This window comes from Lissotriton vulgaris, chromosome 2_1 (assembly GCF_964263255.1).
Source record: "Lissotriton vulgaris chromosome 2_1, aLisVul1.2, whole genome shotgun sequence".
NCBI classification, from domain to species: Eukaryota; Metazoa; Chordata; class Amphibia; order Caudata; family Salamandridae; genus Lissotriton; species Lissotriton vulgaris.
In genome coordinates, this window is record NC_141687.1 from 829500933 (window position 1) to 829517578 (window position 16646).

Below are 16646 nucleotides of genomic sequence, written 5' to 3' on the forward strand. Positions count from 1 at the left end.
TAGGTGAATCGGTTAGACAAGTTTCTGACATGTACCCGTTAGACCCCAATAGAGAGAGAGATAGACAGAAAAGCTCAAGAAACGTGAATATTGTAATTCTCTCCGTAGTCACTGCATTGTGACATTATTGATTATGTTTTTTCTGAGTCTTTTGATTATTGCTGCAAGTATACTGCTTCACATATACTATCCTATTTTCACACGTACACATTCTTCTTCAAATGACACTGTCGAGCACACTTTCAGTGAATTACCCCCTCATGAGTTATCTTACCGACTTGCGCTGCGCAACAACACATTCATTAGTATGTTACATCATTCCCATCCGACCAGCAATGCTACCAATTGTTGGATATGTGGCCGACTCCCTCCCTATCAGAAGTACAAGGGAGTTCTGCCCCTCTTTCCGTACCCGTTCACACACAATGGTTCCTGTGGTGCATGGTTTAGTTTAATAAATTCTTTAAATTCTGATTCCGTAGTTTACCAGGGCAACTGGGTATGGGGAAACCTGAACACAGTTTTGCATAAAGTATGTTTCCCTGACAAGGAGGGACTTCCCCAAAGGACAGGGACCGATCTAGAAAACGAAGTATATGGATTAGGTAATTTTACACTTAACCTCATGATTCTGAATGTTGAGTCCGAAGCCGAACCAATCATGCCCGCTATGTCAGTATTACCAGTCAAAGGTGAATTATGTGTCAGAAAGAATGGTTCAGTACATCTAGGTCATAGCGAATGTACCACTGTTATCGAATTCAGTGATAAAGGCAAGTCTGCATTCAAAGCTTCCCGTCATTCCTATTTCATTTGTGGTCATACAGCTTATATACGATTACCCCTAGATTGGGATGGTACTTGTTACATTGCATTCCTTCTGCCACCTGTTTTCCTAGCCCCTCCTGACTATCATAAGGACTCCCATCTAGTACACGATAGACCCAGGAGAGATCTCCCGATTGTCGACTATACTGAAACAGCATGGGAGCAATACGTGGATTTCAATAAAGGTTTCTTTCCCTATTTTGGTGCTGCCTATAATAGTAAATTGATACGTAGATTGACCTGAACCCTTGAAGCAGTAGTGAATGAAACTACTTCCGCCCTAGGCAACTTAACAGAGGAGCAGTCTGCTATGCGGATTGTTGTTCTTCAAAATCGTCTTGTTCTTGACGTCATCCTGGCCGATAGGGGCGGAGCTTGTAGAGTCATCGGATCGAGTTGCTGTGTTTTCATTCCAGAAAACGCGCCATCAGTATATAGAGCCATAACCCGTCTCCACAAGATTGCAAATCAGATACACCAGAATCCAGGCACCTGGACTTGGTCCGGTTGGCTCTGGAGTGTGTTATCAGCCTGGGGATGGAAAGTCCTATCCTTCCTAGGAATAGCCCTTCTCATAGTATTCAGTTGTTGTCTATGTCTGCAGTGTGGGCCAGCGATTTGCGGCTTGTGCGCCACATCATGTATTCCCCATTCAAGTTTACGTTCTAAATCCCGCCTGAAAAAGGAAGAGCAAATGATGTTATATGAACAAATAGATGGACTAATGAAGATTGATATATCATGAAGGGTCCGTAGGGGACAAGGAGGGAATGAGGTAATATGAATTTTTATGATCAATCGTGTCCCCTAACGTAGACCCCAACGGCTCCATGTACGTGCTTCAAGTACATGTATGTTCCCTCCACAACCGGCTATGAAGACGCAAATACATTTGCGTCCAACGTTAACATGTCCTCTTTCAGATCCACCATGAATGGATCGATAATTCAGTTCCTAAGTATGCCTTGCCACCGTCTTTACATGGTGCACTTTTCACGTTTTTCCTGGCTCTGGCGAGCTAGGCCCTGATTTCTGTCATCGAGCCTTTTCTGCCTTCTGCCTCTGAAAGCTGCAGCCTGGATCTGTATCCATGACCCTTGTCTTACTCCCTGTGTGGCGAGCAGTGCCCGGCTCGGCCTGCTTGCCTGCCAAAACTGTATTTTGCCTTCAAGTTATCTGCTCCGCTCCTCGAAAATACATTCCTGTCTAGTGGTTTAGGTAAACATCCCCCCAGCTGCAGAGCAAAGGGCCCGGCCTTTCTGTCTCTGTGCAAGTAATTCATTGCTCCCGTTACCATGGTAGGCCCATGGCCCCCTCGCATTACACGTAGATACGTAGTCGCATCTGCATGCACTAGCAGTCAGTATAGAATAGCCTCTGCCCGAGAGACCTTTCCTTCTAGATAATATAGTTCCTCAAACACAAGATACCAGATATGATTTGGGATTAGGTTGTTCTGACACGCCAGACTTCTGTCTCCACATATAATGCTAAATGTCAAGTCTCCTTCACCCGCCAGTTCCACGTCAATCACACGTCATGTTGCCTGCGCGCGCATCTAGCCCAACATTTCTGCTGACACTGCAGGATTCTTCTATGGATCCACCCACCTGTGACACTTTTCTGTGACGTTTCTAGCACACACCTCCGTGTACGCCCTCGTGCACGCCTTCTGTTACGCACATGTGTTCTTATCTCGTTTCTTTCAGCTGTTACGCCTTCTGTATCCATCACCATTATATGCATTTACTATATATATTGTACTCTGTTAATAAAGCATTGTCTATCCCTTCCTGAACCTTCGTGGTGATGGAACATGATACCTGGTTCGAACCAATTCCATTTTATGGAATAAAACCCTTATAAACTCAGATGCCACGGACTCTGCCTCTCATTTTTCGATTGAGTTATCTTCATTGAACTTTACCGCATAGAAATTCAGCAGGTAAATCTTTATTTACCACAACCTCTGAGCTAGTTGGTAACAAACCCAATTAAGTTGAGCATAGTCAGTAGAGGCCTGGAAGATCCGCACTTCTACGCCGATACTACTGTTTATGTTATTCCAGTGCGCAGGGCCTATTGGGAAAATAGGAACTACACTACAATATCCTGTGTCTTCAAGTTCCTTGCTGCTCAGCCTGTGTGAGTGTGATGTAATAGAACGTTCATGAGTGCATCGTTTGTATGAGTGGTCAGTTGGAATGAGTGAGGATGAGCAGCAGGATGCTGTTCCCGGTGGGGGAGTATCATCTTACCTGTAACTGAATAAACCTACATAATCTACACTATTGTCTACTGGACTAATTACCTACAAGGAACCTACTTCATTTACAAAACATAGGTTGCTCAGTTGATTTCACCTTGTGATGGAAGAAATTAGCAAATTCTTCTGAATCAGTTGATGGGCCTTCAAATCTGATGGGAGTAGGAGTATTAACTCTGACTGATTCAAATAGTCCTATGTGGTGGCTACTAGATGTGTTAATTAGAGATTTGAATGAGTAGCCTTTGCAATGAAGATCTTTGTTTTGTAAAGTGTCCCGTTTGCTTGTCAGCTGGGCCAGGTTGGGGAATAGGCCTGGCTCCAATTCTTCTCCAGCAGTCTTAACTATTTGCTTTCCTCATATAGATCTTTGCAGAACCAAAAAATGTGTATTCCTTTTGTTCATTAGCAGGTCCAAATCATCCAGCAATTAAGATATACAGTCTTTTAAATAAAATTTTGGCACGTCGATATCAGCTCAAATAGTGGTAGTATATTCACTGTTAGTGCAGCATAGTTGTAGAAGTCAAGAGATTTGGTGTCATGGAAATATTTTAGCTACTTTTAGTTTGGCTATGGGTGACAGTGTTCCAGAATAACAAAGAAAAAGGTATAGGATGGTGATCAGACAAATCAGTTAATCAGCTGTAAGCAAGACACTTTTAGACATACTCCGGTCCGATGTGGAACCTTTGGGTTGTGTGGGTATGTGGCAGTGATGAAAAAACATTGACTGTAGTGTCTTTATGGTCACCCCAGAGGAGATTGCAATTACCTAGAAAAATGTTACTCTGCCATCCCCTTCAGCCCTTGGAATAGATTGGCTGGTCATGTGCCCCAAGCATTCATTGAGCAAGGTTGCATCATCACCAGAAGGACAAAAGATGACATTCAGTCTAATGGGAGTGTTCAATGGCAAGCTGAGTTCTAGAAATGGACACTGACAAGATGAGAACAAATCAGTGGTACCTATTTACACTGAATTGCATTGTAAGTACTGCATCTCCTCGCCCTGTTGTACTAATGTAATTGCATCGGATAATAGAATAACCTGTAGGGAGCAGGAGGTTTATAACATTGTGAGCATTTTAATTGAACCTCGTTTCCTTGAGTACACATAGATCTAGGTTCTAATTGACCCTAATTTGGCACTAGGAATACTATTTCTTCACTATTTGGAGCCTGGGGGTTGGACTATATTAAAGGTAATAATAGTTACAATTATTGCAATATTAGTTGTTTGTTTATGTGTAAATATGCTTCCTGTTTGTTGCCAGGCATGTACCAAAGTAAGCATTACCACACCAAGTAATGTTCATGTTTCAAGCAGCAGGAAGAAGTGGCCGCACTAACACGAATAAATATTGAATAGCAAAGTTGTAATAACATGTTGAACAGTGGTTCAAAGGGTGGTTTGTGTAAGCATAAATATGATATTGAACAACTGTTCTCCGTGTTGTGTATTCATAGTGATTTAGTAAGCCATGCAGCTGTAGAAACCCTGGCTTCAGTACGTGGCAGGAGGAACTGTTGTGTTTGTTAAGCTTCCCCATTTGCTTTCAAGAAATGAAGGAACAGGTAGATAAGAAGTAGATAAGAAAGGACGATAACAGCAGATGTTGAAACTACACCTGTCCTCTGGCTGCAAGAGTGTATTCATGCTTTGCTAAGATTCATCTCTGTAGAAAGCTTAGCTTACAAAACCTGTGCTGTGCACACACATATGACTCTGCTATTCCAATGTATGTCAATGTAGTTCAAACAGTATATAAAGATTGTGCTAGTTGCGTCTGGCAGCGCGCACTTGAAAAGCCAACTGCTTCATATCTCTAGCCTAAACTTAAATAAATTCACCTCCACAACAGTCTTTTGATTGCTGTCTCTTATTAACAGACCAGTCCACCTGATTTGTGCATTCACAGATATTCGCATAAGCTCAAAGTCAGTATATCTCTCAGATTGTGGACTTTAAAATAAGTAACAACTGTCATTGATAGTAAAATCTTATGTCGAATGAGATCATGGAATGTTTGTCGGTGTCTGTTAAAAATCTCAATCAGTTGACTAGCGTATACAATCCTCAATTATATGTACAGCGGATTTTGTTTATGATCAATTAGTGTTAATCTTTGGTACTAATATTACAAAATGAATGGCAGCTCTTAGTTCATAGGACTCAGCTATTCGAGATCTCCTTTCTAAAATAAGGTTATTAACAATTACATATAAATCAGAAACAACTTCTGTCCTGCTGAATGTCACAGTAGGTTTAATTTAGCCACATAGTTAAAAAACTTTCTATTGTGGATCCCCACACAATTAAAGGCTATCAATGTATCTTATTCAGATACAAATATCCTACATGTAACTCATGTAACAATACATTATCTTCTCTAAAGAATCCCATCATAAGAGTCACATTGTTAAAGGGGGATTGTTTGAATGTTATTATGGATGGAACCGATTGCAGTTAGTGTGCATAATGCGGTAGGCATCTGCAAAGTAAGTAGAGACATGATGGAGGATTCGGATGCCCAGAAGGGCAGGACATGGAGGGAATCACAAGATTAGGTGATAGTATGTATGTGCACTGCTGAATACTAAATGCCAAACAAATTTGTTTAAAAAATATCATGAGAGCCACATCAGAGGTCCAAATATCAAATCCATTGCAGTCCACAACATTGTAGGATAGATTATCTGTTAAACAAAAAATATGCTCCTAATTAAAGCTTGCCAGTTTTAAAAACATATGTGTATGTTGTTGAAATGAAGCTGACGTAAGGGAGAGAAAACTAAATCTAACATAGAGTTGTCACTTGGTTAATAGCAGTACAAAAGTACATTGTTCATAATATGAGAGCCCATCAATCTGCAGATAACTTCCACAGTGACTTGTGCATAAAATCAAAGAGCAGTGGTGGGTCTGAATAAACCTGTTGGCATAATTAAAGATGTTTTCATAAAACAAAGTTAACTTCAAATAACCATTTGGATCATTAAATCAGCTATAGCCCTACCTCTGATACTGTTCTCTTGGCCGGATGACTGTATTGCCATATTATATGTGAAGAGTTAATAACCTTCTGTCATTATTCCTCCATTTGATGCTTGCAATTCAGATAAATATACATTTCAACCATTTTTCAGATTCCTGTTTTTCGTACATGTTATCAAAATTATATTCACAAAAATCACCAACACTTTTTTCATAAAGGATGAGCGAAGTGCTCTTAGTAATTAGTATCCTTAATTAAACCAGTCACTTCAGATTCAATTCCTACATGTATGCCAAAATATCAAAATCTTTGATCAGCATATGTGGGTTACATGAGTTAGTGCCTGAGGATAAACTATTTTAATTTGCAGTTTTCATCTGAAAATATTTTCTATGGGTCCTTCTACAAGTACATTTAAATAAATTAATTCAATCCATCTGTATGCGTCAATAACCTTAAATGGCTGGCTATCTGAAGAAAAGCCTGTCACTTTCAACTGGGTCTGAATGGCCTACTGAAAAATTGTCTGTCACGTTTCAAGATTACTTTTAAAATGCTGTACGTGCTTCGCACAGTGAATGATGTCTCATAACATCTGATAAAAGTGCCTGAGCTGAGGAATACAGTACAATAGTCATGTATCAATCGTACCTTTAATAGGGCTGTAGAGTTTGAGAAATCAGTACATTGCCCCAATCCTACTGAGAACTATTTATCAAAATACCAATATCAGATACTCTCCTTGAATAACTTGCAACTTTGTACATTTGCGGATAAAGGGATTCAATGTCCTGCTAAGATGTTGCATTGCCTGCATAGTAATCAATATCTTGAAAACTCTGTTTCATTTAAACAAGCTTCTGCCATACCTGGTGTTATCCTTGTATTCCCAGACGGAGATAGGAATTTGTGAGTATTGTTCATGTTGTATAAGGGAATCTTATTACTCTCTTTCCTTTGATCTCTCCCTTTTTGTTATAATATTAGAAGTGCAATCAGTGGCATGCCAGGCATTTTGACATACAGCTAAGTTTGTTCTACCATTATATCATCACTTGAAAATTAAATACAAAATTGTTATGGCAAATGGAAGTATAGTTTTGAAATAAATAGGTAAACAAAATGCCTATTCTCAATGTTGAGTGGAGGACTGCATGGGTCTTGTAACGTCATGAAGTTACTTGACCCATTGGTCTCCTGGCAGTTTTTCGAACAATAATATTGTCTTTTATATTGTTTGTTATCAAAAAATGGCATGAGGTTAACTATGCTAACAAAATTGGCTTAATCATCCTCATACTGCCTTCTTATCATTTCAGAATCACATTGGACCAGCAATCGTCATTGGTCTTTTGTCCTGTGAATATGATTTTAATTAGCTGGCTAAAGGTGAGGTCACTAGGCGTTGTGTGGGCATATATTTTGAAACTGAATCTTAGCACAAGATACTCTTACTGAGTATTCAAGATGCATTTGAATGATTCTGTGTTATGCTCCATGGAAAATATTCCACAGGACTTTCCACGAACCATCAACATCTATTGTGTGTAATAGGTTTTGCTACTCAATTAGATCCACTATCTTTGAAGATTATTGTATTACTTTCCATCTCATCATTTGGGATAACATCATCGTTCAGGTCCATGAAAGTGTTTACAAAAAGAAGCTCAACTTTCTTTACCAAAGTTCTAAATATGAAAGTACCAGGTTGCAAAGAAAGATCAGAGGTAAAACATATACTGGAAATATCAATAGCTAAATGTTAAATGTGAACAAAGTACCAAACTCCCTGCATTGACTCCCAATTTCTTGAACAAGTTGATTTTTTTCTTCAGAATATTCATCACATAGGAATGTTTTCAGGGTAGAGCTCACTGGTTTGGATTGACGAGACCCATGTCTTAATCTTTTATTCATCTTATGAAGTGTCTGCAGCAAACCAAGGGCAAAGTGCTTTTAACACATTCTGTTCCTAAAAGCATTTTAAATTCACGCATCACATGATCTGAAAAGCATAGTGGTACAGTGTTATCCTTTATCGGATCATTTAATATTGTTGTAGAGCTTTTGTTTTCACCAACTGAAAGACATTGTATGAGGTCTATTGCTGCTTTTATGCATTTATATTTGTTTATTCCAAATGACAGCATTATGAATGACCTTGCTAGGACTTACCTTTTATTGGAGCACTGCATAATATATGTTGCTTCTGTAACTAACTCTAAACCAGGTTATCCAAGTTTAGGTGAGAGATAAGCGATCATGACATGTTGTGTGATTGGAGCATCAATACATTTAAATTGGTTTTAAAGAATGTATTCCTTGTTTGCTTCATCTTAGCATCTCTATTTTTTGTCTCTCTAGGTTTCAGCCTTTCCCTATCTCTCCATCTCTCTTGACAGTTGCTTGATTCGCACATTGTCATGTTTAAGCTTGCTCAGGTTTTTCTTGTTAGCAACTCTGTGCCCTGATAACCACGGTTTTTTTCTTTTCTCACCCAGGGTTCTAACTCTTGCCCAGCATGTTCTTGTTGAGATGAGCCTGGTACTGCGGAATCTGCAGCGAGTGATCCCCCTCAGGAGAGGTCCATTGCGTCAAAATGTAGAAGTCCTTCGGCGCATTTTGGGGATACAAAACTTTGACCTGGGAGTCATTTGTGTTGACAACAGGAGAATGCAGCTTATTAACCATGCCTACAGGGGCAAGATCCATCCGACAGATGTCCTCTCCTTCCCCTTTAAGGAGGTAACCTTGCTGCTTGTGTCATTCCATTCCTCTCATTTAGTTGCAATATGGATTACAGTCAGATAAAACAAGAATGAAGCTATTCTTTTGACAATAAACATCTGCTTTTCACGATTTCAGCAATTAAGTGCTACATTTCCAAATATTTTTAAGCAGATTAGAACTTTCGAGGGGCCTAACCATCAAACCATTTAAGAATTCTCTGAATCCTACAGGGTGGCAGGCAGCTGATTTACTGAATTTGTTTGTGGTGCATGTTCAGCTGGGATTATGTGCAATCTGCATTGTGGTACATGGTAGTTGGGGATGCCTGCCATTAGAAAAAGGTTTGGCAAAGCCAAAAGGTCTGGCAATTATTGTATTGTTTTGTTAGTCGTGGTTTTTGAAAAAGTTACTGTTTTGGAATAAGCGGGCCCTTTCTTTTGAAAAAGAAAAAAGGCAGGCAAGAAAGAAATACTGAGAAAGAAGGAAAGAGAAAGAAGGAAGGAGAGATGGGAAGAGAGAGAAAGAAAAGAAAGGAAAACAGGCAATAGTGAAAGAAGGCAAGGGGAAGAAAAGAAACAAAGAAAGAGATGGACAGAGAAAGTAAGGAAAGAGAAAAAGAGAGAACTACAGAGAGAAGGCAAAAAAACAGAAAAGACAAGGAAAGAAAGAAGAAAATAGCAAAGAAAGAGAGAAAGGAAAAAGGTAAATAGACTATCACCTAACAAAAACAGTTTCAAATGAAATGGCAGCATCCAGAAAAGCAAAATCCTCCAAATGGAATTTTCAACAGCATTGGCATGAGATGGGATCTGATAAAGATGGAATTTATTTATTTTATTTATTTATTTTATAAGTTTTATATAGCGCTAGCTAGACCCGGGGGTATCAGAGCGCTTTACATACATAGGTGCATAACATAGCATGACAGAGGGATGCATACAGATAAAAGCCAAACATTCTAAGTAGTCGTACATTGCATAGCAGGACATACCGGTGCATGAGGATATAAGCAACACATTATAATTAGGTATTAGTCTTGGATCACTAATGCAGTCCTAGAACACATTTAAAAGTGCTTTCTATTTAAATTTGCTGTTTGAATTATGCACATATAAGTGCTTTAAAAAACTGGCTTTAGGTGATTTTGCTTCTTTTTGTACTGGACGTGACATCAAAATACCAGTGGTGCAGGCAGAAATCCAGTCAGCTGGCAACCCTCATCACGAGACAAAGTTTGTTGCAGGATCAGCGCCTTTATTTTCTCCGCCCTCCATCTCTGATTGATGCCATATTAGCAATAGTTGAGCTTACATTTAAAGCCCTACTCGCTAACCGTCAATAACATACTGAGTTACTCCAAGTGCCTGGGAATACATGCTGCATTCAGACTACTCACTCCTCATTCTTGCCACTCTCCCTTCACTTTCACACTTACCTTGCACTTACAGCATCACACTGCACTCACACCGCTCACCATTCACCTTCCTCCTACCCTGTTCTCCCACAAGTACACAGCTCACCCTGCATGCACGACATTCCATTCACCCGTCACTTTCACCACTCACAGCGATCACACTGCACTCACACTGCTCATATCCACTCATGCTGTTACCCTGCACTCCCACCGTTCATCCTTCTCTTTATCATGCTCTTACACAAGCTCTTATACAAGCACAGGGCTCACCCGGCCCTCACAGTGACCACACTGCACTCATGCTACACGATGTTCTCCATTCACTGATCCCAATGAATGAACACCATTCACTCCCGCTGTCCAACCTGCACCTACCCTGCAGTCACACAAGCACAATACTCTCCCTGCACTCATTTGACACTTCACTCACCTGTCACTCTCACTGCTAACTCTGCAATCTCACTCAAACAAGCACATCACTCACAATGCATTAATTTCTCCCTCTCTGCACTTTCACCCGCACCCAAACTCATATGGCCACATCACTCACATGGCAGTCACTCTTCTCACCCTACTCGCACACTGTCACATCGCTCTTGTGTAATCACATAGGCACTCCTGTCATTCACACAGCTCACCCTTTACTCACATGGGCACAGTACTCATACCACGTAAACAAGCACATCACTCACCATTGAGTCACAGCACTCATAATGCACTCTCAAATACACATCTCTCAACCTGCACTTATACAGGCACGCTGTTGCCCTGTGTGCACACAGGATTATTAGGCTGCCGAAACGTATAAGGTCACACCACTCAGCCTGCACTAGCTCCTCTCACCATGCAGTCACTCTCACAGATCACCCTTCACTGTCACTGCTCACTCTGCACTCACACAAGGGCACACCACTCATCCTGCTTTTACACCACTTACACTACCCTGTACTCACTCTTCTCACTCTGCATGCACTCCTCTCACCTGACAATCACCTGAGGCCTCCTCTCACACTGATTTCAAGCAGCTCACCGTACACTCGCATCAGCATATTTTTCACCCTATACTTACACCACTCACTCTCACACTATTTACCATCACCCAACACTTACATGATCATACTTCTTACAAAGTACACATAAAAATTCCATAACTCTCATGAATATACATGTATTTGTATAAAGGCACCCACATGATACCTGCTCTTTCTATAGAAAGTACATCAGAAGTGCCTGCTATCTCATCAACATCAGAAGTCCCTGCTACCTCATCAGGCTTTAAACACAAATGCCAAACTAAAACAATTATAAACTAAAAACAAAAACACTTGCACTGAAGGGAACTAGTTTAAGAGCGGATGTGCTCCTTGCGAGAGAGCAAAATGTAGTTACTCAAAGTGAAGTTAACCAGTGGCTTAAGTCGGCTGTCCCATGCTTTATGCTGTAGTGGGTAGAAGCAAAACGTGAATAACAGTAAAAGATCAGTGGATGAAAAAAGTTGGCTGAAAGCCCCAAAATGTAAGCATAATATACATTTTGAGAAGCTGGCCTGGTATATGATGTCCACATATGTAAGTGGGCACCTTGCACCAGTCCAAACAACCCTTATGGTGATTTAAGAGGTCTTAGACGATCTTAGAAAGCTCTCTAAGTGGTAGCTGTGGAGAGCAGCATTAAGGCTTAGTCCAGAAGGAGTATAAAGCAATTTGTTTTACCAGAATGCAATCTTATAGTATAGATTAAGTGAAAAATAACCACACAAGGTATTTATAAAAATATGTATTTATTATATAATACTCTCTGACACATACGAATGTCTCCTACCCGGAGATATGCACAATGCACACAATACTTTGCAAAGAAATACAGTAAATAGCATGTAATACACAGTGGACCTGAGGGGGGACCAAACCTTATACTAAGAAGGTGGTATAAGAATCACGACTCAGGTCGAGACAATGTCGAGGACGTAGGAGTGCTGGGGACCCAAGGAACCATCCAAGTTGAGTGACTAGGAACCCCACGGAGAGCATGTGCAGTGTGGGAACACGACTGCATGCTCCTTACAAGTCTACATGTAAGTCGAGGATAGATTTCTAAAGATTAAGGACTCTTTCTAAAGGACCCTGAAGAAACCTTGTGGAAGACAGAAGGTTGGAGAGCCCCACCCATAGATACCCTAGTACCCACGTTACCAACACCAGGGAAGCCAACCAAAAGATGCAGGCCACGATGCAGTTTGGAAGATGATTCTGGGCACAGGCGGATGCTCGAGGTTGGGGCTACTTGGAGCCCGAAGATCTTCTTGGAAGGAAGTCAACTAGCCTTTGCAACTGCAAGTTGACACGGTGTACGGGAATTCAGTTATTGCAACCCCCTCGGGGTATAATGTCTTCAAACTTGGTGAGACGGCAGGGCAGGCCTCGGAAACTGTGGAAAACCACCACCTGTGTTGCAGAACCGTTCAGCGTCCGGAGGAGCTTAGGATCAGCAGACCGGTCGACTTAGTTGCGAGTGACTCCTACACTCCAAGGGAGATTCCTTCAGGTGTCGTTGATGCCCACAGGCCTTGAAAGGTTCCTGTATGGTGCACAGGCACAGATGATGCAACAGACTGAAAGGGAGACGAAGTCAAACCCAACCGAATTCCAGCGAAGTCCAGAATGCCCAGATGTTAGAAGAAGAAGTGATGTCTGTTCCGAATCTTATCCCACAACAAATCTAGGGACCCACCCACAGGTAAGCTCTGAAGTACCTTCAGGAAAAGGTTAGGATGATTCAGGAAACCCTCCCAGGGGAGGGTCTGGACAGGGGGAAGTTGCTCCCATGTCCTTTGTCCAGTTTCACGCCAGAGCGGGAGCCAACAGTTCTTAGGACTGGTTTGAACTGGACTATGCATGCATGGGGACACCAAATGTGCCCCACATGCAGACTGAGTGGCTCTGGCAATCACACCCATCCTGCCCAAATACACTAAGGGCCATATGTAGGTAATCTACATTTACCGATTCTAAAATACAGAATTTTACCAATTTGGTATTTCAGAATCGGTAAATGGTATGTAGGAAACAATTCGGTAAATATTACCGAATCGGTACGATTCGGTATTTAAGAATCGGTATTTACTGATTCGGTAATTCCCATTCATTCCTATGGGCCTGGAGGCCTATAGGATTGAATGGGAAGCCATTCATTATTACCTATTCGGTAAATACCGGATCGGTAATAGGGTGCACATATTCAAGGGTGGCAGGGTGTCATATTGACACCCTGTTGCACCCCTGAATCGTGCATGTGTGCACATGTGGCCCACATACATGCCCTAAGGGCATGTATGTCTGCCACATGGCACTTTTAAAAAAGCACAAAATTGCTTTTCTAAAGGTTTTCGATATTTACCACCAACTTGTAGTTGTTGGTAAATAACGAATCCTGAATGCAAGAAGGCACTCCTATGAGTGCCTCCTACATAGCTTTTTGGATTCGGTAATTACCGATTCCTTAAAATAAGGAATCAGTATTTTACCGATTCCTTAAGGAATCGGTAATTACCGAATCCTTAAACCTGCCTCCTACATCTCAAACCCTAAATACTGGTCGGTAACAGCCGAAATTCGGTAATTTCGACCATTATCGACCGGTATTGGGCTACATACATGTGGCCCTACATCCTGTGTGGGAGGTGGTCACACCTCTCTGTGAGAGGATGCCTATTGTTCTGCCTTCCGCTGCTCAAGCTTGGCTCAGCAGCAGGAGGGCAGAATTGTGTCTCTAGTCAGCACCAACCATTTTGTGCTGTCTAGAAGACTGCTACCGGGGACATGTAGAGCCTAACGGAGGTGCTTGGAATCATACCTCCCACACCGTTTATGGTGTGGGGGTAAAATTCCAACATGTTTGATATCAAACATGATAGGATTCGTTGCAGCCAGTTTTGAGATGATCTTCGTGTAGTCACGCGATTCCCCCTCTATATGGTATATAGATGCTCCACTGACAGCCCAGGAAAATGGACTTCGTGGGCTGTAAGAGTGCCCTGCTCATGCAGGGGCACCCTCTCACTTAGAACCCATCACCCTGCCTTCAGGGTTGTAAAGTCCTGCTATAGGGGTGACTAATAGGTTTTAAGTGCAGTGACTCTAGATATAGGAAATTTATATCTTTAGTAAGTGGTGCTAGCACCAGCTGACACAGGCTGCAATGTCAGGCATGTAGTTCCATTGAAAATGGTCTCCCATGGGTGTCATATAGCATGCTTCAGCCCATGGGGCACCTCTAGGGTACCAATTCCCTGGGTACCTAAGTATCATATACTAGGAACTTATAAGGGTACCCCAGTATCCAATCTGGGATGTACCCAAGTACTGAACAATATAGGGAGAAATCTGATAAATTGAGGTCCTGGTTAGCAGGATCCCAGTCAGACTAGTCCCTTACATCTTAGCACCAGGCAAACAGTGGGGGCAACCATACAAGCAGATCCTACTTTCCTACATGAATATTTTATTAAAATAAAATAGGTCGTGGATAACACCAGACCTAATAAGCTGTGCGAAGAATGGAGGGATTCAGTGAATTTAAATTGTACAGTAATTAACAGATCATCCAGAAATGCATTGGGGTGCAGGGTAGTGAATAGATTTAAAATGAAAACTATAATGCTGTGAATTTATGGTGAGTAGAAGCAACTTTGAATTTTGAAAAAATGCGCAAGGGCACAATAGCACATCTTCAAAGCTTGTTTATAATAAAAGTCATAGTTTCAACTGTTGCACTGAGAGCCATTCAAATGATTGCACACAACAGTGGGTTTAATTAATCATTGATAAAACACTGCGGCTCCTTGATCTATTGGACGTCCTACATGAGCATGCCTATGCAGAGGACTTACTCAATGGTAGTCTACCCATAGCCACTTAGATTTCGACCTCAGGCTGTGGAGGGAGAGGATTGGGGGAGGTGGTTACTATGAATAGTTTATGTACATTGATGAGGCAGAGCAGCCACAAATCAATGCTTACATAGAAGTGAAGACAGTATTTAATTGTACATCTGATAACCAACCTTCCCATAGCAAGGCTTAAAATTGGTATTCCATGTTCATAGAACCAATCCTTTCCTCGCAAAATTTAAAGACATGCATGTCACCAAACAAGAATTTAGAATTTAGGAGCATATTACTGAAGCTTCGAGTGTTACATAATGCAAGGGAAAACATATTGTGTTGTTTTCATGCTTTTTAGGTCTCGCTGAACCAACGCGGATGCATTGTTCAGCAAGAGTATAGTGAGGGACTTTCAAAAAATGCTCCCAGTCTGCAGGCGGATCGAGCACAGATTATGTGCGCCAGGCGCATGCACCATTTGTCCGCCTACAGCCTTTGGGAGCATTTTCACGGCCGCTTTGATGTTCTCAGTGAGCCGTGTGGTCACTGAGAACATCAAAGCGCCCACAAAATGCTCACCATTTACCACACCCTCCCTTATCCCACTTCCTGCCCACAGGCCTCTTGTAATTGTTACCCCTCTGCACCACCTTCATCTTCGTTCGTTAATTTGCTCTCTACAAATCACCTATACTAATTCTTAGATTTAGTTAATTTTCTCTCAGAATCCACAGTACATTACTATTCTTCGTAAGTTGGCTTCTACGTGCAACTTTGGGGCTTCTCATGAACGACTGCGAGATCAGTTCATGTTAGGATGCAATTTAGAAAAAGCAAAATAAACTATGTGGGAGAAAAATGACCCATCTTTACATGAGGTACTAACGATGGCAAAAACTTCTGAGCATTCACAAGCTTGTGTTGAAGTTATAAAGAAGGATACTTTAGCCACAAATAAAACTACAGATGCTAGTGTAAAATGTGTTGAGAAGGATAAGGACAAGTGTCAGAAATCTCATTCTTCCAATACGAAAAACTCTACACAAAATGAGTTTGGTAATAAGAATGTTGTGGGAAAATGTTTTTGTTGTGGGGATACGGGTCACCTAGCTAATAATAAACTGTGTCCTGGTTGGAAGGCCACCTGTAAAGTCTGTGGAAAGAAAGGGCACGCTTCTAAGTGTTGTCGTTTTAGTCCATCAAGCAAGAGCAAAGTCAGTGAGGTTGATTGTGATGGTGAAGACTTTGTTGAAGAAATGTATATTTTAGAAAACTGCGTTTAAAAACTCGATGGACCACTTGAAAAGGTTTTGGTTAATGATAAAGAAGTTCTTATGCTCTTTGATTCTGGAGCAAAAATTACTTTGATACCTTTTACATTTTATGAAACGGAACTTAAAAACAGTGTTAAATTGTGAAAACCAGATATAAAACCTAGAGGATATGGTGGTGAACCAATAAAATTAGCAGGATATTTTTGGGGTTCTGTAGAATTTAAAGATAGAATCATTTCTGAGAAAATGTATT

General features: G+C 41.1%; 1 protein-coding gene across 2 annotated transcripts in view; it reads left to right on the forward strand.

Annotated features, from left to right (window-relative positions):
* Positions 1–16646, forward strand: part of YBEY (ybeY metalloendoribonuclease) — a 163949-nt gene that overhangs the window by 49533 nt on the left and 97770 nt on the right. Inside the window, exons 2-3 of one of the 2 annotated variants that reach the window (XM_086956242.1) lie at positions 7413–7482; positions 8595–8838. In XM_086956242.1, coding sequence (XP_086812368.1) covers positions 8629–8838 — 210 coding nt within the window. In that variant the 5' untranslated portion in view covers positions 7413–7482; positions 8595–8628. The remainder of the gene's footprint in view (positions 1–7412; positions 7483–8594; positions 8839–16646) is intronic. The other variant, XM_086956241.1, reaches the window with a different exon arrangement.